A 26024-nucleotide genomic window follows, 5' to 3' on the forward strand; every position below is an offset into this window, starting at 1 on the left:
CTTTTAAAGCCATTCTGCACTGAGCAAGTCTCATGCTTTCTTACCCTTCATGAGCTCCTCTCTGCAGAGAGAAATGCCATCTGGAGATTCAAAGGATGGGCTTTCAGCCTGCCTGATTCCTGAAGGATGTGGAAGAGATATTGTTCTTCTCTTCCACTCCTGAACTCCCAAATCCTGGCCTGAAAATCTGCTGATCTTTCAAGAGCTCGTGGAGGCCAGATGTACGGAGATGTGTGGGAGCTTAGTGCCTCTGCTTTCTCTCCAAACATGAGGACTTCAGTTGCCTCCTGAAAGCTTTCCCAAGTGAAAGGGTTTGGCTTTTGTTTGGGGAACTGGTTAGCATTAACTTGCTGTGCAATTTCCTGTCACTTGTGAGATGGTGAATAAGCTGAGGAAAGTAGGTGGCCCCACTTTTTCATATATTGTAGTGAAATTGGGATCTTTAGGATATAAAAGCGTGGAAAGTTTTCAGCCGGACTGTGATTTAAAACAAAAACCTTACCGCCCAGTGTTTTAGCCTGGAGGAAGAGGTTTGAACCTGCGTCCTTTGCTAGGGTATTACACGGCTCTTCCACTGGTACCTTTTTTAACCTGTGTAGGACTTTTCTGCAAGAGTTTGAGGTGCAGAACCTCATAGGAATGAAAAAGAGATTGTCCATCTTTACTTTCACCGATGAAACCAATGTTTTGCTCACTGAGAGTGGGACAGGTGAGTGAGAGCGCATTTGGTTACAACCATCAGAAATGCTGATGAAGCCTGGGTGAGGGAGAAAATGAAAAGCTGGAGCTGTATCATTGGGCAGCCATTTGAAAATATCTCTTTCTGTCTTCAGACCAAGTCCGAAACAGCTACTACATCGGCGCTGATGGCTCTCTCAGACTGATGCTCGCTAACGGCATGGAGGTGGCCTTGCAAACCGAGCCTCATCTGCTGGCTGGCACCGTCAACCCCACAGTGGGGAAGAGGAATGTCACCCTGCCCATCGACAATGGCCTCAATCTCGTGGAGTGGAGACAGAGGAAGGAGCAAGCGAGAGGGCAGGTCACCGTCTTTGGACGTCGGCTGAGGGTAAGTGAGAAGCGTGAGCAGTTTTGGACGCCACTTCCCGTCTCATCAGTCCCCAGTTTCATGACAGAAAGGAACAGGGCTGATTTGTATCGCCTGCAGTAGGGAGGAGGCTGCAGGACACAGAGCTAGCTGTTCATCCTCAGTGACACAACCTTTATGAGCTGAATATATCCTTGTGTCTTCTTATGTGCTGACGTTCTCTTAGCCATCACAGGTAGTACTGCTGATTTGCCTACGGGTCCTCTTCATCACTGGGAATATGTGACCTCCTATCAGACACCGCAGGTTTAACCATCATGTCAGGCTGTTTAAGCAAGCAAGGAACAATTATAACTATAAAATACTGCACCAATTAGTATACATATTTTCTACCTGTGCTGCTGGCAGTAATAGACCTGAGCACTGAAAGCTTTGTAAGCATATGAGGCCAGGCTGAGAGAGTTGGGGTTGTTCAGCCTGGAGAAGAGAAAGCTCCAGGGAGACCTTATCGCAGCCTTCCAGTACTTGAAGGGGGCCTACAGGAAAGATGGGGAGGAACTCTTTATCAGGGAGTGTAGTGATAGGACGAGGGGTAACTATTAAATCGCAAGAAGGTTTAGATTTAGATTAAAAATTAGGAAGAAATTCTTTACTGTGAGGGTGGTGAGGCACTGGCACAGGTTGCCCAGAGAAGCTGTGGATGCTCCCTCCCTGGAGGTGTTCAAGGTCAGGTTGGACGGGGCTTTGAGCAACCTGGTCTAGTGGAAGGTGTCCCTGCCCAGGGCAGGGGGGTTGGAACTAGATGATTTTAAGGTCTCTTCAAACCCAAACCATCCCGTGATTCTATGATTATTGTTCACTGGGCAGCCTCAGAAAAATCTCTAGATTCCTGAAACTCCCTAATCTGCCAAACCTGTTGAACCGGGCTCACAGGGCATTGCATCACAATTGCCATTGTTCTGCAAAGTGAATTGTTATAAACAGCTCCAGCCTGATGGTACTCTCTCCTCCAGGATCGCGCGGTCCTTTCTGTGCTTGAGACTGATGTGTTTTGAAAACATCGTTCCATACCATGCACTGCAGACTTGTCAGGGCTGTTTAAAGATCTTGCCCAATAAGACTGTAATTCCTCTGCTAACTGCTGGCTAGGCTGGTAACTTGTAATAGCAAGTCCTGTGCAATCACCCCATACCTTGCTAGCCTCAGAGTCATGGGCTGATGAGCGGTTCCTGGGAAGCTGCTCAGCACCTGGCAAATTCAGACCCTCTGAGAAAAATGCGTAGTGCTGTGTAATGCCACCACAGTAATAGGACTGCAGCTATTTATTCACACTTAAGCTTTGCAGTAAATATTAATGCTCTGGTTTCAGGATATGTGTTTCCCAGTCCTTGCTCTTCACCTCTCCCTATTTCCTGCTGCGTGACCCCTGCCACCTTGGTGTGATTTCTCCCATCTCTCCTCGCTCACACTTGTCAAGTATTGCTCTACCCTCCCCAACCCAGCCTCTGTTCTTTTCCCCTTGCGCCGATAGCTTCATATTTTGTTATCAGGAGAAAAACTGCAAACAGTAGTGAAAGCTGAAGCTGCTCCTTCAGTGGGAACTGCTGTATATCTGCAGATCACTTGGCATCACCCTTATTGTTTGGTTTGTCTTGGGGTTTTTATTTTTTTTTATTTTAATAACCAACAAAATTATCAGACAGGTCTTTTTCTGAAGGAGAGAGCCTTCTGAAATCTGCAGCTGTGTCACAGCTATTTGGTGTTCAAAGCAGTTTCCACTCATTTAGCCGCAGCTCAGCTGCCTGTGTCGGTTTTATCTTCCAAAATTTTCACAGTAGATTCAAACGCAGAATGTGTCTTTGTTTTATATTGTACTGCAGTTGGAAAAACACTTGCAAAATGAGTTTTCAGGCTGGTTACTTGTGTCCCCATAAATCTGCCAGCATTTATTCACATTTTGAGCCTATTGGGGCCCTTCTAGTGAAGCAGAAGAGCATCTTACATGGTTGAAGGACTCAGTTATGGCTCTGTTCAGGGTTCAAAGTAGCTGAGGGTGTACAAGAAGTTTTAAGCTGCCTGTTTGTACCCGCATGGCAGCATCTGCACCCCTGAGACATAAACCTGCAAGGTGCTAATTGCCTCCCTGGGGATTGCCTGGCATTTAACATATTCTGTGTGTCATGTTCTCCTTTTCCCTTGTACCTGTAATTGCTGCTTTCCCTGGCAAGGGAGAAGCTTAGGGAAGTTAAGTTCAACATGTTTTTGTTCATTTGGGGAAATGTTATCATTTTCTACTATATGTGAGTAAATCGCCACTTTCCCTCTCCCCTCACTCCACTGCTCGCATGAGACAGCAACAAAGACATGGTGCTCCATGGGGAAATGACATGCCCAAAGAGGCTGCAGCATCACTCCATGAAGCCTTTGAGATGAGGAGAACAAGATCTGACCACTGTAAAAGAGGGAGTTCCCCTGAAACCAGCATCCTTTCTGCTGCCATCACGTGGATCCACATTTTATGAGTTGTGGCCCTTCCTCCCATGGTTTCAGGGTGTTCTTGGGGACTGATGACCTGCTGCCAGGAGATCGACCAGCTCCCAGCATGATGAGGCCAGTTTTGCAGCTGCCTCCTTGATCCTTCCTAAGAAATAATACAATGCACATGTTTATTGTAGGGATAAGGCAGAGGGCAGGGACTTCTGAAGGGAAAAGGCCAGCCCTGATGCCTTTTCCCCAGTCCCCTCAATGCTGACCTGGGTCCGCACTTGGCCAGGCAGCAGTAAAGCAGCACAAATATGTCAAAGCAGCCCTCTTCCCTTCTCCTATCCCACACACCCCATGGAAAGTTGTGATGCTCTGATCCACGCACCCAGTAGTGAGATAACTCCGCAAACTGGCTGGCTACGAATTCAACCCATCACTGGCCAACAGCAACACAGACTCCATCTGCAGTGAGAGCATTAGGTAAACTCTGCTCCAAGGAACAGCGCAGCTTCCTTTTTTTTTTTTTTTTCCTAAACAAACCTGCGTTTTTCAATAAAGAAGGAGGTAAAATAATCTCTGACAGTGGAGCAAATAGGACAGCCAAAAGAGACCGAGCTGCTGGCTCAGCTCTTTTATTTATTTAACCATGGAAACTCCTGTTGTAATTCACTTTGTTTTTCCCAAGACTTTGGCAGCAGGTTAATGGTGGCATCAAGACCTAGTGTCCCAGACACTCCCCAGAACCGGCGTGACCAGAGAGGTCTCTTGGGATACGCTGCTAACCCTTCCTGGTGTGTTGACTAACAAGGACAGTCCAGCATCATCTCCACTATTTCTGCAAGGTGTCAAGGTCTGGATATGGCCACCCCAATGGTTTTAGCAATTCACTGGGGAAATTGTTTTGTAGGCAGCCGTTTATCACATGGATGTTGTTGGCTCCTACTTCTCATTGCAGAAGTATCATTTGCCCTCTTCTGCTGAACGTTGCCAGAGTATTTTCATGAGAAATCTTCCCTTTTTGTGTCTTTTGCTCCCAGGGAGACCAATGCATGTTTTTTAATTATAATTTAAGCTAAAGGAGCTCCATAGGAAGCATTGGAAAAATCAGAGATGGTGGCATGTTTATGCTTTTGCTGTTCCAAAGCAAGCTAAAGGACTGAATAAAGTACTGTGGAAGATGAGTTTGGGGTTAAATTTAGTCTCTTGCACATCATAGAGGGGAGGTCAAATACACAATGAACTGTGGATTTAAATTTACCCTGTCTCAGCCCTGTGCTGATCACAAGCTTTGTCAAACGCTCTGAGGGGCAAAAGCTTTTTGCAGGAGCTTTTCAGACCCTGTTCCAGGATAAGGACTCCTGGAGGTAGGATGGCACCTTATTTAGCTGCTCACCATAAAACACAGTTATTGGACTGAAGCCTGCAGCCCTGTCAGTGCTTCTGCAGAAAATTCACTTCTATTCAAGGCATGCCCTTGAACACGGATGAAAAAGATTTAGCCCCTGTTCAGAGGCAATCTGGCAGGGTAGGGTTCACTTTGCCTGTCACCTTGAGGGGTGGCTGTTGCCACTGCAGCACTTCTTGGAGAGAAGAGAGATTACTCTGAGAAAGCGGGAGAAAACAAATCATAAAAAAAAAATCATGATAAGGGAGACTGGTTCCAACTAGTCCTGCAGAAATTGCTTGCCAGAGCATGGGGAGGGTGGAACGACTTAGGGCACCAGTAATGGGATGCAGAGATTTGGACTGAGCTTAAGAGCTATCCTGGGACCTGTTGTTTGGTCCTTCCAGCACAGTGAATGGCACTGCTGCTGGCGTACGGATCAGGGAGGCCACTTTCAGCCTGGATTACTGTCCCAGCCCTGGAAGAGCTCTTTCCAGCTCTCTTGGCAGAGACCAGTAGCACAAGAAGCTGCAGCTGCCAGGCTGGAGTTGCTCCGTGAATAGATGGAAGGCAGAGATGTTATTTCTTCCTGCTTTGCTTTTTTTTTTTTTTTTTTTTTTTGCAAGCAATTGCCACTTCTGTTCTCTATTTATAGCAGCAATCACCTATGAGATATCAAATTGCTCTGTTAGTTACATGTGTGCATCTGTACTTAGAGTTTTGATACCTTTTTAATTATTTCAGAACTTGCCTGTTACAGTGGGCAGTTGGCTGATCCACTCTTTCTCCTATTGCCCATTTACATTCTATTTTACACATATTTAATTGGAGCATTATCTACCTTTCCACACCGTTTGTTTCCTCAAGTCATGCCTGCCTTTTACCATTGTTATTCATAAGGTGGAAAACATTTTTGCACTTGCCTCCTCTTACATCATCTTCATACTTAAGGCATGGCAGTGATTCCTTCTTTCTTAGCTGGCCACGCATACCCTCAGCTCGCTTCCATATTTTCTCAGCCGTGCTTTTGCCTCTTCAGACACCAGGTCCTGAGATGCCTTCTTTTGACTTCTGATTTTGCAGCATCCCTGTTCTCCCAGTTTCAGTACAGACGTCTGCCCATGCAGCACAAAAGCACTGAAGCTGTCCTGCCTTTCCCTCTCCCATTCCTCCAGGGCTGAGGAACCCCTTCTTCCGTGGCTCTACCACATCCTTTCTCTGCTTTCTCTTGCTGTTTAGCTCTCAGATACTCCCACATTCCTCAAAATATAGTGGGAATTCAGTCATGCAGCCTAAAGCAATGACCAAGATCAAAGCTCGACCAGGGCTGAGAACAGTGCTCAGGTTGGCTCTACCCAGGGCAGGGTAAGGCAGTATGTTTAACTTGCAGTCTGAAGACCTTGCAGCAACTTGCAAACCCTGGTTTATTGACTACAGCTGAAAGGCTGCAAAGGGCACTGGAAACCAAGCCAGCTGACTGGAGTTTGAAATTTGGCCAAGAAGAATCTGTAGCCTTCTAGAAAAGAGGGGTTCACCAGCTGAAAGGGGTTTGAAAGCGGTGGGGTGGCAAGCTCATACTGGGAATGTGGGGGTTTCATCCTTGCTCAGTACTTTACTGCTGTGATGATGTGGGTTTGTAAGTCTTCTTGCACATGCAGCTAAATATGAGTTGTATTATCAGCTCCTTTTTGTATCGCTGTGCACTACAATCCCTGAATCAAAATGTATTCCTGCTCCTACCTTTGAAGTAGATACCTTTGATCTTTGGAAATGCAGAGGCAGTGGAGGTAACAGGAGTGTAATTATGCAACACCAAATAACCCCAGGACAATGAAGCTAAAACTCCAGCTCCCACAGGAAAGTTCTTGCTCTGTGTAACATCTACAGTGGTCAAGGCCTCCATATTTCATCTCAGGGGAAGGCTTAACCTCCAGTGCATGCAGGATATTCAGTAAACTCAGAGAAAAGCTCTGCTCTCCACTATGTTGACACAACATCCATCTTTTTTCTACAAGTAGTATTTTCTGATGTGCATGAAAGCAAAAGACTATATATCCAAGGTCTGATAAGCAGAGTACCTTGCAAGTATTCCCTGCAACAAGGTGTCATTTCATCTTCTGTATGTCTGTAATCACATCAGCTGTAGCAGTCCTAAGCCTAGGTTTGGGATATGGACAATATTCCTTCACCGTGATGATGTTTCAAAAGTACCCTGTTTTTCTGTCTCTCTCCTCACTGAAGTCAACAGAAGCAGTGTTAGGACAACTCCTTGCTTTGAAAATTGCCTCTTATCAGGAAGCAATGAACAGCTAGATACTCTCCAATATGGTCTAAAGAGGTGTTTGGTGAAACAAGGCTCGTCTTTGTAACTTAAACTCTTCACAGTTTCCTTATTCTCCATCTCTTTTCTGTAGGTTCACAACAGAAACCTGCTGTCCCTTGACTTTGATCGTGTGACAAGAACAGAGAAAATCTATGATGACCACCGCAAGTTCACACTCCGCATCCTCTACGACCAGGCAGGGAGGCCCAGTCTCTGGTCACCCAGCAGCAGACTGAATGGGGTCAATGTCACCTATTCCCCGGGAGGACACATTGCAGGGATTCAGAGGGGCACGATGTCAGAAAGGATGGAGTATGATCAGTCTGGCAGAATTACATCCAGGATCTTTGCTGATGGCAAATCATGGAGCTACACTTACTTGGAAAAGGTAAGAATCCTCTTAGTGCTCAGAGATGGTGCATTTGGTGCAAATGGGCTTTAGTCCTTTGACTTCGGTACAGCTACGCTCCTTCACATCAGCTGATTGATGGTCCTTATGGACCAATACTCCTCTTCTGCCTACACTAAGGTGCACATAGTAACTTTGATGCCAAACCACCAAAGAGCAGTTAAAAATAGAGAAGTTTCTTCCCAGTCACACTGACAGCATGTCTTAATGCTGTGAAGCTTTGGCATGTGATATTGAAGCACAACATTCCTTTGCTGAGCAAGCTGCAATATAAAATATCTTCAGGTAAAGTCAGAGGAGTGAACAGGAGGAATTTCCAGCAGGATTTTCCACGTGAGAACAACCCATACAGTCTGACATCCTACCTTCTTCGAGTGACCCATTCCTGCTTCATAGGAAATACATGTAATTAAAAAGAGCAAGGCATGAATCCAGCTAGACTGCTGTAGCACACTTTGCAGTGTTTTCTGTAGTCTGCACTCTGCAGATTGGCATGGGAATTAAATTCATCTGGGTATTACTATTCATCACTCCACTGCCCAGTGTCCTATAGATCCATATGCTGCATACCTGGGGATGGAATTTTTTTATTCCTGATTTTTGCACAGAGCCTATCCCTACAACAGTTTAAGGAAACTATGGTAACATAGCTTTTAAAAAGCGAAAAGTATTGACTTGCCCCTTGTGTTATACAATCTGTGTCAATTGTTACTTGCAAAAAAAATCCCAGAACAAATAAGCATGCAGGCAGAAGTTTGCAGTAAGAGAGTAATGGAAGATATGGAGACACAATGAATTAAGTGGGCATTGGAAGGTGTCAGGGGATACTTTTTCAAGCATTGTTTAAGTTGCTCTACCAATTTTATTTATTTAGTCTGTAAAAGCTATTGGCACAGGGAATTTGGGTAGAGACAGCTAGCAACAGGTTATTGATTCGAACAGCTGAGCGTTCTGAATTTAGACCTTCCTCACTGCATTAACTGCTTCTTCCTCTGACCCACTCCTACTTGGGGACACTTGATGTGCTGTGCAGCTGCATACCTCTCGCCATTTAATCCTATGGGTGCAGAGATTTACCTCACTTGCCCTGCTCTTTGGATTGCAGAATCCTGCAGATTTTGTCAGAGTTGAGTATAATTTTGCCTGGAAACCAGGAATGTAATCTATACTTTTCTTCTTCCCATATAGTCCATGGTGCTGCTCCTTCATAGCCAGAGACAGTACATCTTTGAGTTTGATAAGAACGACCGGTTGTCATCGGTGACCATGCCCAATGTTGCCCGTCAGACTTTAGAAACCATTCGTTCCATTGGTTACTACAGGAACATCTACCGGCCACCAGAAGGCAATGCCTCGGTAATTCAGGATTTCACAGAGGATGAGCAGCTTCTCCACACTTTGTACTTGGGCACAGGGAGACGTGTCATCTACAAGTATGGGAAGTTGTCCAAGTTAGCCGAGATGCTCTACGACACCACAAAGATCAGCTTCACTTACGATGAAATCGCTGGCATGCTGAAGACCATAAACTTGCAGAATGAAGGGTTCACATGTACAATCAGATACAGACAGATAGGACCCCTCATCGATCGACAGATTTTCCGCTTCACTGAGGAAGGCATGGTGAATGCACGCTTTGACTATAATTATGACAACAGTTTTCGGGTGACCAGCATGCAAGCAGTCATCAACGAGACACCTTTACCCATTGATCTCTACAGGTACGATGATGTCTCAGGCAAAACTGAGCAATTTGGAAAATTTGGAGTCATTTACTACGATATCAACCAGATCATCACCACTGCTGTCATGACTCACACTAAACATTTTGATGCCTATGGCAGGATGAAGGAGGTCCAGTATGAGATATTCCGGTCGCTGATGTACTGGATGACTGTGCAGTATGACAACATGGGGAGAGTGGTTAAGAAAGAGCTGAAGGTTGGCCCTTATGCAAACACAACTAGGTACTCATATGAGTATGATGCTGATGGCCAGTTGCAGACAGTGTCTATCAACGACAAACCACTCTGGCGCTACAGCTACGACCTAAACGGAAACCTCCATTTGTTGAGTCCAGGGAATAGTGCCCGTCTTACACCGCTCAGGTATGACCTCAGGGACAGGATTACTAGACTGGGGGATGTGCAGTACAAAATGGATGAAGATGGCTTCCTGAAGCAAAGAGGCAATGATATTTTTGAGTACAATTCAGCTGGCCTGCTCATCAAAGCCTACAATAAAGCTAGTGGGTGGAGTGTGAAATACCGCTATGATGGCCTAGGAAGGAGAGTCTCTAGCAAAACCAGCCATGGCCATCACTTGCAGTTCTTCTACGCAGACCTGACCAACCCAACCAAGGTCACGCATTTATACAACCACTCGAGCTCTGAGATCACCTCCCTCTACTATGACCTCCAAGGCCACCTCTTTGCAATGGAGCTTAGCAGCGGTGATGAATTCTACATAGCCTGCGATAACATTGGCACTCCTTTGGCTGTCTTCAGTGGGACAGGCCTAATGATTAAGCAGATACTGTACACAGCATATGGGGAGATCTATATGGACACCAATCCCAACTTCCAGATCATCATTGGTTACCACGGAGGACTGTATGACCCCCTCACAAAGCTTATTCACATGGGACGAAGAGACTATGATGTGCTAGCGGGTCGGTGGACGAGTCCAGACCATGATATGTGGAAGCAGCTGAGTAGCAATAACATAATGCCTTTCAACCTGTATATGTTCAAAAACAACAATCCCATTAGCAACTCTCAGGATATCAAATGTTACATGACAGGTAAGACATTTAAATTAATTAAGATATTCACAAGCTTGCCATCAGTGAATAGGTTTCGTCTCTCTCAGTATCCTGGTCACCATGAGGCTTTCCAGTGTTCAGTATAATGGACACAAGCTTTTCTTTGTGAGTTGACCCCTATGTCCAGGGCATGTTTAATTCATTAGCATAGATGGAGATTGTAATTCCCATACCTGTTTCCTTTTCTCTTCCTTAGTGTTTGTTCTCTTTATTTTGCTTCCAGTTTTTTGTTCCCTCAGATATCCCAAGTTTAGCTACCAATTAATGTCCTGATAACCTTTCCCTTTGTAGAGGGGCAGGTCTGTTTACACAGTTTTGCCTAGAGATTTATTTGCAACTAAACAAATGACATGCAGATTCGTTTTAGCAGAATGGCAACAGTGTCTTAAACCTTTTATTAGTCAGCCATTTCAGAGCACACTTACAGTAACCAGGTAGTTCAAAGTTAATCTGCCCCACGGAACTAACAGCTTCTATTGAAAGTCAATAAAAGTAGATGCATTAGACTTAAAGGCCAGATTTTAGGGTATACCTACCCCACAGCTTGACATAACCTCTGAGCTGCTTCCCCTGGGACTGTGTAAAATGGCAATAACATGAGCTCTATGTATGTTTTTTTATACAGAAAACGATTCCGTAGGTTAAATGTCCTTCCTATATTCATACTTTGTACAACACTGGTAGTAATGTTCGAGAAGACTGTTTTGGTGGGACTCTTTTCTATATACTTTCCATTGAAAAACCAGGTGACACAATCACAAATCAAATGTACATCCTTCTTAAGGAGATATAACTAATTTTAAATGCTCCTGCTGTGTCTATCACAACTTTCCCATATGCAACAATATTTGCATTCCCCTAAGTTACAAGTGATTGGCTTAATAGCAAAAAAATAAAAATCCTGGGTTGTTCTATTCCACTTGTTGTTCTGGCCATTAGGATTCGTGCTTTCAGGTTCTTCTGCAATAATCATAAGGATTAGATTGTATTTTTTTTAATGAAAAGCTGTTTTCTCCAGAGCTCAGAAGATGATGCCATGAGGGAAGTAAAATATGCCAAAAGATGCAGACTAAGATCCCATGTGTTGGCCTCACTCTGATAATTAAGGCTGGCAGGGAATACTTCGAGATAACTTTTCCTATCAAAAAATGCTCATTTGTCAAAACTGAATTTGTTTATGGGAGAGGGTTGAGCTCGAGAGATTTCTCAGCAGAAATGTTGTAAACAGCTCTCAAAATTGTCTCAATGACAAATTTCAAAACAGCCTAAAAGAAAAATTCCTTTTTGGTTTACAACCTTTTCAAATTAAGTGTAAACTAATGATTGAAAACTGGAAAAGAAAAATTAAGGAGTCAAAACCAAAATGAAAGATCTTAGTTTGAAATTGTTTTCTTGAACCGATCTAGTTTTTGACCAGTTGCTTTGTGACATATTAACAGATTTTTATTTTCCTGCTCAAGTTAAGACAGGACAAATTGCCAGTCCTGTCTTGGAACAGGCAAACAGCTTCCCACCCAGCTCTGATGATAACATCAAAGTGTCCAAATCTGATACTTTAATATTTTATATCCACCAAATAATTTCTTCCATGGTCTTAAAAGTTCTATTTTTAGTCTTTGAAGAATACAGAGCCCAAATACATTTTTTAAGTTTCTTCTCTCCCAGTGCATGCAAGAAACAGGTCATGTAATGGGATGAGTGCCATGATGCTAGGCTGCTACTGTGCATTTCTTACTGCTGAAGCTTTCCGGCACCTCGTGGGCAGGACCTGCGATGAGAGTGTCCTTGTCACCACAACCAAATCTGCCCAGGTTCGGGCACAAGGAACTGCTCTCTGTCCCTCCATCCACACCCTGGGAGCCACTGTCCTTAGGGGGGCTCAGCGCCCAGGACACGGGCGAACGACACGCACTTTGGTCTCCAGCAACGAGGTTTCTGAGCTTGTGGGTACAAATTGGAGGCATGCGGAGGGGAGAGCAGGAGAAGCAGGTATTTACGTTTTGAGAAGCCCATTGTTAAACATGAATATTTTAGCAATTGTACACTTCATGGCGCAGAGCTTTGCTGCCAGCTTCAGCAATCCTGATGGATTGAACTGACATTTCCATTACATGTGTCTGCATTAAGCACTCTTTTTCTTTGCCCTCAAATGAATTTACTGTGAAATGTGTTGGCAGGGTTACCGTAGCTGAAAAAAACCTCTGTGATGTGAAATGTACTTTTCTGTCAAAAAAGTTGTCACTGCCTCTTGGCAAATTAATATTTTCCCCTCTGTTTTCTCAGCTCCACACCTTCCTCCCATGTTTTTGGGTTGTTTTTTTTTTTTTTGTTCTGGGTATTCCAACACCTCTTCCCAAAAAGAACAAACTCCTGTTTGCAAATGTTTTGAAAGTCATTTTTCTGAGAAGTAGCAAAAAAAGCCTGTCTTGAATCTTTCCAGACATGTTACATATTTTTCGGCTGTTCAGCATCCCTGCTCTGTATGCTTTTTAATATTTGTGAAGTGCTCGGAAAATGGTTCCTGCACCAATGCCGACCTTCACTATTTTACTTTGTTCTCCTGACCACCTGGTCCACAATATGTACATCAAAGGTCTTCATTTCACATGAGAAGGATTTGGAAACAGGCTGGCTTAGCGCTAAGCAAGAAAATAATCAAATGAGCCTTTTAATTTCTTTCCCTACCCCCAACCTCTCTGTTTCAGAGACACTCCAAAACCAATCTGTACATTGAGTGAACAGAAGTGTTTTTATTACAGAAATCCTCCCCCTTCCACATGGATTGTTGCAAGGGCTTTTTGGACATCTGCCCAATCTCAACATTTTGGCCTGTAAGAAAACAAGCAACAGATAGTGTGTTTGTTTGGCTCCTGGTTCTCCAGTCATCTGGAAGTGCCTTATTTGCCGCTTGCATCCATAATTTCTTTTCCGACTAGCTCTTCAAAACACTCATTTAGGCTCATGGGGAATAGAGAAAAAATATTCAAAGATGCATATTTGATTATTTAAATTGATCCCTTTTTCAGATTGTTTCAACATTTATTGAGTTTAGCAAGATGAAAAGCCCGTTGCACGTCCAGCCTGAAGCAGAGCGATCACCAACACAATCCCAGTTACATGCAAAACACTTAAGACCCCTGGAAGCTGATATTAGTTAAACTTTACCTTCATACCTTTCTTTTTCCTGCAATTGCTATTTTTGTGCCAAATGCACACCATATTGCTTGAGGATTGTAGCAGGTGTGTCCTTCTCTAGAGTTCAGTGAAGGCAAACAAGGTGAGATCATCAAATGCTCTGAAGTTAAGGGGGGAAACAATGCTGATCCCAAGCAGATCGAGGAGTTAAACAGCTTCATCATTATTTCCTCCAGCGGATTAACATTCAGCTGTTATTCCTAATATCTGTGCAATCAAAGTCAGGGAAGACTTTGCAGTCTGGACTGTCAAGTGAATGCAGGAATGATGTCCCAAATGGCTGGGTTTTCCATCACGTCCCCTTTAGTGCCAGTGGTCCCTCTTTCGCATAGGACAATAGTTTATCGCTTGTAGCCAGCATGGACTTCTAAAGGGTTTGTGAAAGGTACCCAAACAAAGTAGTCTTGTATCTGCATGCTTATTTGCACTATAATGTACCTTGCAGGTAGTGTGGAGGCTGATTTTAAATGTCACTATAAAAGATGACATGTTGACTTTACACTGATTTAATACTCAAACTACACCTTCTTATGAAAAATGCTGAGAAACTCAGGACTGAAGTAGAAATGCCATCGAGAAAACCAGAGGGTATGTCCAGAGCCTCTTCCATGGGCACCTGCCAAATGGCCGTGCTGTTTGTCCTGGATATCCTGGCTCGCATAGCTCTAAATTTAGTCTTCAGCCTGCAGACCCTTTGAGAGTCCTCAGGAAGAGAAGTACTGTGGCTGAGATATTCAGAGCTGACTGGACAACACTCCCTATTCAGCTGGAGCATCTCAGCCTCCATTAGTGTATTGTTGTTCCTGTGCTTCTCCTGCATCACCTTAGAGCAGTACCTGGTGCTTGCTGACAAACGGCAGACACTGAGTTGGCTTTGATTTGAGCCATTTGGTCACTGCCAAAGCTTCTGTTTCAGAGCTGAGTAAGTGCAGAATTGGACCGTGGTTGGAGGCAGAAAGCCCAGCTTTGGCACACGGTTCTTTCAAGGACCATTAAGATTTATGCTCTTCACATGAAGTAGACACTCATCATTTTGGCCAGACTGCTACAGCGCGGGCACCATGGGGTCCTCCTCTGTGCCGTTCTCCTGAGCAACACTGCTTGAGAGATCAGATAATCTGATTTATGCTTCTCTTCCATTCCAGATGTCAACAGTTGGCTGCTCACTTTTGGCTTCCAGCTGCACAACGTCATCCCCGGCTACCCCAAGCCAGACATGGATGCAATGGAGCCGTCCTATGAGCTAATCCACACACAGATGAAAACCCAAGAATGGGACAATAGCAAGGTGATCCATGCAACTCTATACTGTATCTCACACCCTTATCAGCATACTATCCAATTGCAATCTTCATTAAAAAATCCTCTACCAGCCTGTTCTCCCAGATACGCTGGGAGATTGAGTCAGTCCCCATTACAGTAATGAAATCTGACTGAATAATCACATCTTCAGTTCCTTACTTCCATGATGCTTTTTCCTGTGATGTTTCTGGTGGTTGCTCAATGAAATGGTGTGTTACTGTTTCTTTCTCCCACAAGAGGCCATGTCACAACATATTGCAGGCTAAGTTCAAGGCCTTTGCACCAAGGATTCTTGGAACCGAAAAAAAGCAAATCTTGATACAGAATCATTTTCTACAGATTTTTTTCCTAGAAACTTATTCAGTCTGGTTTAAAATGTCTTAAACAACAAGTCCCAGTACTTCCCTAGAAAACTGTTCTGCATTGCAGTGGGTCTCACCAGAAAGAAGTTTTAGCTGATAGTTAACTTTCATTTTACTGGACTGGTTTTAATCCCAAATCACTGTGTCCTGCTTTTAAAAACACGCCTGCATCACAAGCCATTTTGGTAGAAGCTGGAACAAAATTCAATGATGAAATTGGCAAGAAAAAAGCTTTTACAGCCCAGTTGTTTCCCCCTCTCTTCCTGTTGGGAATTATTCAGCTGAAAGATGGAGGCAGTGCTGTTAAAGGTTAGCACACTGGGTCAGGATCCAAGAGCCCTGGGTTACTCCCAGCCCTACTGCTTATCAGTTGTATGACCTTGAAAAAAAAATCATTTACCTCTCAGGATACTCCTTCATCTCCAGGCCTGATTTTATTCTGGAGTTGCTTTCATCTGTTTAGTCTGAATCCTCTTTAGTCTGAATTCCTGCTTGCTGTTGCTGTGTATTTGAACATCGTGAGAGCAGTGAGGCACCAATGTGTTTGGGAAGATCAGGCTATGCTCTTAACATTTCTGCTAATAAAATGATAACAGTGGAAGGTGGAATTGATCCCTGCTGCCTTCCTAGCCTATTTATCTATGAGTTAACTGAAATGTCACTGTCCTCCAGCAGATTCTTGAGGTCCTGTACATATATTAAACCAGAATGTAAAACAGTGTCACGTCTCCCCAGCCATGAGAGGTATCACTCAGAGGTATGAACAAGATACTGTGGATTAATAAAATAGTCATGTGTCAGCCTATCCTTGGTACTCAGCCTCATAGCCGTGGTGAAGAGAAGCTAAAATGTACCAGGCTTCAACTTCAACGAGAGATTTCTATTAAAACATATCACACTATAATAGAGGGGGACCAAAAGAACTATGCCTTTTGCTACCATGGCTGAGTTGATGCTTCAAAACCATTACGCTGCAGTCACTCAGGTGTGTTTTGGAGCTCAAAGGGTCCTTTTTTGTTTCTCTCTTCCTTGGATTAAACAATAAGATGCTAATAGAGATTATTTCTGTAATGAGAAATAGCCTCAGGATTTGTTCTCCTCTCTGATGTGACAGTCTCTCCAGGCAAAGCTGTACAGGAGAAGGCAAACAGGGGAGGCTCATTCAGAGACCACACAAAAGATTGTCTCTAAATTGTTCTGTGCCATAGATAATAACTCTCACAGAACCACAACAGAAACTATTATTATTACTGGTGGTGGTATTATTATTATTACATCAGTATTTTATCACTAGTTCATTATTACTATTAGGTTTATTGAATAGCCAAGTAACTTGAGTGACAGCTTGAGATGAAGACTGACACTTGCTCGCACAGGCAGCTGAGCTGGAAATAAAACCAAGGAGCCCTCCGTTCCATCCACCCGTTTTAGGTGAATCTGCCTGAATGAGCAATAAGAAGAAAAGCAAATCTCCATGTCCCCTTCAGGTTTTTAAAGCAAGAAGCTGCAGTGAGGACTGTGCAGGGACCTGCTTGGTAAAAGATGGCCTTATGCAGCCACCATGCTTCCAAATAAGTCACTTCACACTCAAGTGTTGAAAGTGGAATTTAACTATTGCAGGTTGTTTCATATTCTTCCCCTGTGTTATGACAGCAACAAAACATGAGCATTTTTATTTCAGTCTACGGTTGCAGGATCATGCTGTGATAACGAGCAGCTCTCAAATGCTATAGAGCAGGATTCCCTTCCTATCACATCCAGCATATTGTAGGCATATATTTGCATAACATAAATTCATTCACATATGATACCTGAACATATGATCCATTTTCTCCTAAGCCTATCCTTGCATTCAACACTGATGTTTCACATGTAGTTCTGTTTGCTCCCAACCCTTCCAGCCATACATACATGCTCCCAGACACAATCCAGCCCTCCTTCCTACTGGTTGTCTCTGTATTTATTGATGAAGCATGTGGAGTGAAAATATAAACTTTTGAAAATTTCGCATAGTATATGACAGAATTAAACAAAGTTAAATGGAAGCACAGGAAATATTTTCGGATAATAAGACTGATCAAACTGTGGAGTGGTCTTCCAAAGCACATGGAGGAAGCTCCAGATCTTTTGTCATTTCAGAGTGGCCTGGACAAGGCACTGGAAAATGCCCATCCTGCTTGAAATCCAGGGATATTCTCTGAATGATGTACAACAGCTTTCTCATCTCCGCATCTTCCGATCCCAGGTTTCTCTGGGTCACGTACCTCCTTGTGATAGACCGGAGTAAAACTGAGTTACTCCACTGGCTTTGCTGATCAAAGCTGTGGCCCAGCAGGTTGAGTCAGTTCTCTTATCAGAGAGGAAAGAATAACAGGAGCACAACAGCAAAGCAACTAACTCCACATAAATAGCTGCTTTGTATCTCTTCAGAGTGCATAACCAGAGGGCCCTAGCATCTCCTTCCAAAACATTGTTGGTACTTGCCTTGCAGGGCTGGAAGACGGGAGAGATAATTCTGACTTTGAGCATCCACCAGCTCAGAAACAGCCAGCGTGTCATAAACCTTGCATTAACCCCCTGCAGCTCTGGAGTGACATTTAAAATCCAATATTCTGTTGCGCAGCACTTTCTGCCCCCCCTCCTCTCTGCGACCGTGAGGCTGTCACTAAATTGTTTGTTGAACAAGTTCAGTGTTATTGGCCACCGGGGGACTCGGGGTGACCTCTGGCATATAGTGGAGCTGCTGTACCTGAATCCAATTTCTTTTTTTTTTTTTTTTTTTTTTTCCCCCTTCCCTTTTGTCTTGTTGAACTGTCAGGTAATTGCTGGAGCCAGAACAACTCTATTTGCAGGGCGGGGTGTTTTGGAGCCAGAGCTTATATCGTTAACTACTATTATTAAGTACCCTTCTCTCCATCCCATGAGCACTGTGCCTGCAGGAAAGGTCCTGTTTTCTTCAGTGCCCATTACAGGCTGTGCTGGAGGAGAGGCTTTGGTGTCCCTTATGAAGCAGCATTTTGGAGGCAAGGGATGCTCAGCCAGGGAGTGAGCTGTAGGGCTGTGCTTTCTGGCAAAGCTTCTCCCAAGGACAATCTGTTTGAGGGACTGGCTCTGCCAGTGTTCATCATTCAGGGAGGACATCCTCGCATTGCGGGTGCTTTGTCCTGGGCTTGGGCCATCATGCTGCCTGCACGTCTGTCCATCAGCCCCTAGTATGTTTTGCAAAAGTTGTGGCCAGTTTTCACTGGATCTGATGCGGGGAAGGGAGTTGAAGTCTCGAAGACATTAAGCCCTTGAAGCTTTATGAAAATAGATGGGCAAGAGAAGGAGACAAATCCTCTTATTTCCCCACAGATGGAAATCTGCTTGATGAGCTCAACCTCATTATCCCCCTGCAGCTGTGTACACTGGCAGGGTGGAGGAGAGACCTGTCCTCTAATCCCAAGAGTTAGCACTCGTGTTTCGCTTATTGCTAACCAATCAGCATCTACAGCACTGGCCTTGCTGGCCAGTTGCTCACCTCCATTGTCCCACTTGCATTCGTGGTTGGCAGGTTGCTAAGCAGCACGTTGCCTCGCAGCCAACCAGCGTGTAATGCAGCCATGCTGATGGGTAGGGGCTTGATAGGCTGTTGTGGTTGATGGGCTCCTCCTGCACCTCCACCAGCTGGGAGTTGGTGGGGAACACCCAAATGGGGACTCATCTTCAGGTGATGGCCAGGTGGAATGGGGGGAAGAGACCAGTTTCTGAAGAATGGATTCTTAACAGAGAGCTAGGGGGTAAATAGGAAGGAGTTAACAATGAAGAACATTTCAGAGAAGTCATAACTTCCAAGCATTTTGGAAGAAGTGGCTTTCTGCGTTGCAAGCCATATGGTGGTAAAAGAAACACCTATCTGTGTATAGTGGCACAAGGATATAGAGAAACTTGGAAACATGTACACATATTTCACATCTTGGATCCTTGATGGGAAATTAAAGCTTTCAGTCTCACACTGGAAGGCGGTATTTAAAAACAACAGATGATAGTATCTGGCTATGGTATTTCAAATTCTCAAGAGGTGCCGGCAAAATGCAAGAGGCTATTCAGAGATCTCTGTAATGTGCCATTCTCTTGAGCTCTGTGCAGCAGCAAACAAATGATGAAGGTCGTTCTCTTCTCTCCAATGGGTTGTTACTAGATAAAGTGAAATGTCACCTAAGGACATCTGATCAAAAAAGACTGTGAGGAAAAACAAACCCAGCATATTTGTCATTCACATCTAGCAACAAATATTGAAATAAAATAACTATGAATTCCCTTCTTTCTGCCATAAAACTGGTTTTATAGATACCTTGGTTTACAGTTGTTAAAAGCAGCAGCATTTTTTAGAGAATACCACATGTAAACTGCAGCCTTGGATGGAAATTTGCTGTTTCTCTTCCTTGCCAGTTCATTAAAATGAGTTCTAAGATGAAACAAAAATGGTAATTTCAAAGTCAGGGATACACTGCCTCTTTGAACTACATCTAATCTGTTTGTCTGCACCCCCTTTATATTCAGAGCAGAGCATATACGCTAGTGTACTCTGGTTTGCCTGAATTTATTGCAGTGTTTTCTTCTGTTGGATGTGTTTGCTTTTCTTTTAAAAAAGTGCTGTTCCCAAATACACTCTTTTATCAAAGAAATGCACTCAAAAAGTCATTTCAAAGTCATCCTGGGCTCATTTTCAAGATAACGGGGATATGTTTAGTTATTATAATAGTTAAGTGATTATGATGTTCAGCATTACAGTGTTGCATGTGTCTGATCTCCTACTGCCCTACATAACAAAATATGGGGAGAGCCCAGAAGGCCTGTAACCAGTCCCCAGTGGAAAACCCTTTGGATGTGATTTTGTTCTTGATTAAGACACCTAAATTTAGGTCTCTGTCTGTGAACTTGGTGTCCAAGCTTCCATTATAGACAGCAGAGATCTATAACGAACTTGGTTGCTAGGGCCATTTGAGATACCCTAGAGTTTCCTGGACTTCCTCATGTCTACAGCATGGATTACCTGCACCCTTCTGGAGCAACAATTGGTGGCCCACCAGGGCTCCGTGTAGTGCTAAAAATTATGTTCAACACCACCCATCTGGATGACTCATCAGTGGAGCCCAAAGGAGAGTTCAGATAACCAGCTGCTAGGGGCTAGGATTGAATTCAAGACTAAGACATGTAGATGTAGGTGTCTTCATGTGTGCTAGATGTGTGCACCCACTGTAGGCTGTCAACATCTGATCCATACAGGCAGTGGAGCTCACTTAAAGAGCTGACCACCTGCTACGCATTAATTTTACACCAAGCTGAATCACACTTTTGGCTCCACTGACTGTGCAAAGCAGGGGCTCAATGCATTTGCCAATAGAGAGGCCTCTACTGGCAAAGTGGCCTCCAGGTACTACTCCAGAAGGGCAAAGATCTCCCGGAGCTGCTTCTGTTTCTCACAGCCCTGTGTGGATGCTGCGGGCACTCTTGGTAATCTCAGATCACACTAGATATCCATGTAATGCTATATGGACAACTGAAACAGTCTTGAAGTCAACACTGACTACAGTATGTATGAGAAGTGGGTGCATAGAAGGCTGGGGCAGCCACAGATTGATGGGTTTCTTTGTCAACGAAGGCAGTTCCAGTCCCCAGCTTCACAAACTTCCCACCTACAGTTCCTCTAGGCGGGCACATGACTTGAGGTCTAGAGACTCCCAGTCATGTGTCTTTGGTCAGTCATTTAATCTCTTGTTTAGCCACCAGGAACAGTACCAGTAACAATCCTGCAGTTGCATATGCAACATGAGAAATGCTTTGCCAGTATAGAGGAGGAGATGTGCTGGATGGAGACCAAGAGGACACCAACAATCCAGTTGTATCCTATGTGGGTGTCCTTAGGTGGGAAGTGACAGTGCCACTGCTGTTAGATCATGTGCAATCCCTTAAACCTCCAAGTCCTGCCAGTAGTGGCGTGAGTGCTGCTTACTTTCTTTCTAAATGGCATCCAGATGAACAGTGGAGCTGTGGAAATTGTATGACTTCATATAATATCAGGAAGGCAGTATGTAACTAGATCAAGGAAAGGTCCAGTATTCTATTATTGCATCATAAGCTGTAAAAAAAAAAACCACAAAACCTTTAAAAGTCAGTGTTTCCATTTATAATTGGCAATCACTGATCTGAAATTCAAAGCTATGGAGAATTTGACCATAAAATAGAAAATTGAAAATTACGTCTGGCCAGAAGGTCCCAGGTACTGGGCTATGGAGCTTGAGGAAGGTAGATCATGGGCCAGCTGTTGACTGTGATACCTGTTGTATCACAGTATGTGCCAACCAGACTACAATCCTTCCTGAATTAATGGCAAACCCAAGGACACCCTTAAACTTTGTTGTACAACTGTTGTCTTCACAAGGCTCCCTAACCCCAATTTTAGAGTATGTCTCTACAGCTAAGTAAAAGAAGTCCAAGACCAATCCCTGTCCCTGAGGCTAGGTAGAAGGGACCTGGAGAGTTAGGAAACATGTCTTGGAGAAAGCAGTTGGAGGAGTCCAAAACCAAACAAGGAGTTAAAATAAAAATTATCCAGTGTGAATGATAATAGGTGAAATACAACATGTCACTCTCTTTAGCAGTATTTACTTTTTAAAATTTATAAAATTGTATTATTTATAAAATATTTATTTTATATTTAGCAGTATAAACATATGGTTATGAACCATATGTCCTGCTTGTCCAAAGGACAGTAGATTGTCATATCACAGTGTCTACCTTGCAGCATCCGCAGGTTTTCAGAGCTTGTTGCAAACTCACTTTTCATTTGGGATCAGAAGAAAAGACAAGGGAGTAGTGTCCAGACCCACTGGTTTGTTGGGGAAACCTAATTTGGAGGCACTCACAGGGGATCTATACCTAATAATTTGCTCAGAATTGAAAAGGCACTGGAGTTGCTGCAGCTCATCAAGAATAAGGCGATGAAGACAAAATAAAAGGGGAACGGGGGAGATTTCTCATAGGAATAATTCTCCCATGCCCAGTGCCATCTGACCTCCCAGAGCTCCCTTCCCCAAGGTGATAATCAGTAGATGGTGCGATTAATTCCAGGGACCCCTTATCATTCAACTGCTGGTAAACACGGTGATGTATATATAGATAGTGAGATATAAATGACCACAGGACATAGCAATGTAGCACAGAAGACCTATTTATATCCTTGAGTGAAGGAGCCCACACCAAACAGTGATTGAACATGAGTGATGAGAAATGCCTTTTCCTATCACTTGTAAAAGTTACTGAGGTGAGTTGGAAGAGCAACATGGCGTGCTTGGGTAGTGGGGAAGGACCACCTGGAGTCAATCCATATGAGATGCATCTGAGAAGAATACCTCCCCATTTAAAGCTCTCTGAAAATAGCTACCCATGGCTGTGCAGTATACACTTATTTAGAACAGTGTTTCATGGAGCCTAGAAACCTAATTGCTTTGTGTCCATCATCAGTGACATCTACATTAATTACGTCCATTTTTTGCATAATTAGGGCACTTGTGCAGTTAGCAGGGAAGCTGAGCTTGGCTCCCTATCAGTCTGTTAATTATATCTCTCTCTAGGCTGTGTGCGAGATCCCCCACAGGGACTATGGGGAGAACCTGAAAGAGCTCCTCTTTCATAGGTGACTGGTTCCTGCTCCAACTACTATGCTGGTAATTGAAAGGGGAAAAGGAGGACATATGCCAGCCTGCTTGGCACTTTGAATAAAAGTCAGTCCTGGGTCTTAGGTATTTTAATGCTTTACAACCCAAAAGATGCTCTTGAACTTGTGTACTTCTGCTCCCTTATAGTTTTCTCCTTTATAGATCAAAACTGCTCATAACCTCTGAGTGAGTTGCAATGCTAATTCCTTTATTTTATTTCTTTAATGCTTTGAGAGTCCTCCCTGGAAACGGCCACCATGGAAATGAGGGTTTATTTCCCTTCCCTTGCCATGTTACAAGTCTTATTTGAGAGGTCCACACTGCAATGCCTGCATTGTGTGAATTGTCTTCTTGCACCCAAGGAAGGATATGAGCCTGTAGCTTGTGGACAGTCTAAGGCAATATCCTTCTTAGATGTTAAATTTCCTCAAAATAATTGGAGGCAGCAAACTTTTCTTTGTAGCCTATTTTTAATCCTGAATGTCATTACATTATTGAACTGAGCCATTGGCAGTGCCAGGAGAGTTTTGTCATAGTGTCCTCTTGCTTTTGTGAAATTGGAGCAAATAATTGTTCATGAACAGGGGTCTGTAAGAAGCCTGCGCTGCCATGAATTGATGAGAGCATTTCCAAAGACATTTTGCAGTAATGATGAGCTGCTGACTCGCTGTGTGCTTGCTCCATTATATGCTAACAGCAAAAGTGACTTTGTATTGTACCTGACTGCAAATGATCCAGGCTGTTGTGTCTCAGCAGTTTTGCTTCAGTATAAGCCAAAACTTGAGCATCAGGTGTGGCTGGCCTTAGCTCAGGGAGCCTGGAGCATTGTAGAGGGTTTGCAGGAAACAGGAGTTGGATTTAGGACCTTCCTTGAGTTTTGAACAACCTGCTTTGGCCACGTTCAAATGGGATATGAAGGGGTTATGGCCACTTTGAGGGTCATATCTGTGATGCAGGGCTTTTGAAGGTAGCACAAAGAGTTGCAAAGTGAAGTTAAAACAGAGGGAGCTTTTACAAATACTTCCACACCTTTTCACAGAAAATCTGAAAGCATTTTATAAAGCGCCATGGCCACAAGATGAATGATTTCTTATGTGCAGATGAAGAACACTGAAGCACAAAATAATTGCATGTCCAGACTAGACCCTCACACCACAAAAAATCCTTTTCTACCTCTACATCCTTCAGTCTGTGAGATTAAATACAGTCCAGTTTATTGAAACAATGACTATCAGGGGAAATAACCTGCCAACACATCTCTTTCATTAAAAAGAATTAAAAATCTGAAAAAAGGTCATAGGGGAAAAAAAATCTATGGAGCTCTTCATTAGATGTTTCCAGGATGTTCTGCTGTTTTCCAGCATGCTAATAATGCCTTTGGGTCATCAGGCTTCTCATTCTAACATGTCTTTCTCTTCTTTCCCTCCCTGCTCAGTCAATTTTGGGTGTTCAATGTGAAGTGCAGAAGCAGCTGAAAGCCTTTGTCACTCTTGAGCGCTTTGAACAGATCTACAGCTCCAGCATCGCCGGGTGCCAGCAGGTCAAGAAGAACAAGAACTTTGCCTCTGGAGGCTCTATCTTTGGCAAAGGCGTCAAGTTCGCCATGAAGGACGGGCGCGTGGCCACCGACATTATCAGCGTGGCCAACGAGGACGGGCGGAGGATTGCAGCTATCCTGAACAACGCCCATTACCTGGAGAACTTGCACTTCACCATCGACGGGGTGGACACGCACTATTTCATTAAGCAAGGGCCATCGGAAGGCGACCTGTCCATCTTGGGCCTCAGTGGTGGGCGGAGGACCCTGGAGAACGGCGTGAACGTGACAGTGTCCCAGATCAACACAGTGCTGAGTGGAAGGACTAGACGTTACACGGACATCCAGCTCCAGTACGGTGCGCTGTGTCTAAACACTCGCTACGGGACCACCTTGGACGAGGAGAAGGCCCGCGTCCTGGAGCTGGCCCGACAGCGCGCTGTCGCCCAAGCTTGGTCCCGGGAACAGCAGAGACTGCGGGATGGGGAGGAGGGCATTCGCTCATGGACAGAAGGGGAGAAGCAACAAGTGCTAAACACGGGCCGGGTACAGGGCTACGACGGCTATTTTGTGATCTCAGTGGAGCAGTACCCCGAACTCTCAGACAGCGCCAACAACATCCACTTCATGAGACAGAGCGAAATGGGCAGAAGGTGACAGAGAGGGTCAATGCGGTGACTTCTTGCCAAAGACAGCTACGCTTTTGTGGCCACTTACCTGACTGTGTTGTACTCAATCCTTTTTCTAAACTGAACAAGGCGGGGGGGAGGAAAATAGAAAGAGAAGGAATAATACGGTTGCACTGTAACTCATGCAACATACTTTTTTTTTTTTCCTCTTTAATTTGGCCTTCACGTGTTTTTTGCAATGAACAGAAGGTATATTTTGCCGTAGTGTGATCACAGTGAAATTTACTGTCTCTTATCCTCTTTTTTTTTTTTCCCCCCTTTGTGAGGAATTTGAAGTGGGGAGTCGTCAACGTACGTCCTTAGGCGTGAAGTGCGAAATGGGTGTCTGTGCTAACTTGTGTCATCCTAACCCTTTCTGATTTGGGGCAGGGACAGATAGCCTTCCACCCGAAACATGGGGAGCCAGTGGCGTCCCGGAGAGCTCTTCCCGAGAAGAAAGGAGATGGAAGACGATGCTGATTCCGATACTCCGAAAGCGACCGTCCAAATCATGTGCCTCAAAAGAGACCTTACAAGTAGTTTTCACGTTTCACTTGGGACATAAAGTGTTTTTTTGGGAGCTCCTGCTGAGCAGAAGTAGATTATAGAGGCAAAGGAGCTGATTATATTAACTTGCAAGATGATTCTCTTCCTTCCTGAACTGGAATAAAAAAAGAAAAAAAATCAGTCTTTTTTCATTATGAGAGTAGATACTTTTTGGGGTTTTTTGTGTGTGTGCAAATCCTGGTTTTAGTTAAAAAACCTAGCAAAAGCCAAGAAAGGGACTC

General features: G+C 44.0%; 1 protein-coding gene across 4 annotated transcripts in view; it reads left to right on the top strand.

The window, feature by feature from the left end:
* The window catches only part of TENM4 (teneurin transmembrane protein 4), a 342594-nt gene extending 317369 nt beyond the window's left edge, over nt 1-25225 (top strand). For all 4 annotated transcript variants that reach the window (XM_075727611.1, XM_075727612.1, XM_075727613.1 and 1 more), the window contains 5 exons: nt 834-1069; nt 7331-7627; nt 8837-10451; nt 14813-14955; nt 24467-25225. In XM_075727611.1, coding sequence (XP_075583726.1) covers nt 834-1069; nt 7331-7627; nt 8837-10451; nt 14813-14955; nt 24467-25225 — 3050 coding nt within the window. The remainder of the gene's footprint in view (nt 1-833; nt 1070-7330; nt 7628-8836; nt 10452-14812; nt 14956-24466) is intronic.
* Nucleotides 25226-26024: the final 799 nt, after the last annotated feature.

Source organism: Pelecanus crispus, chromosome 1 (assembly GCF_030463565.1).
Source record: "Pelecanus crispus isolate bPelCri1 chromosome 1, bPelCri1.pri, whole genome shotgun sequence".
In the NCBI taxonomy this organism is placed as follows: domain Eukaryota; kingdom Metazoa; phylum Chordata; class Aves; order Pelecaniformes; family Pelecanidae; genus Pelecanus; species Pelecanus crispus.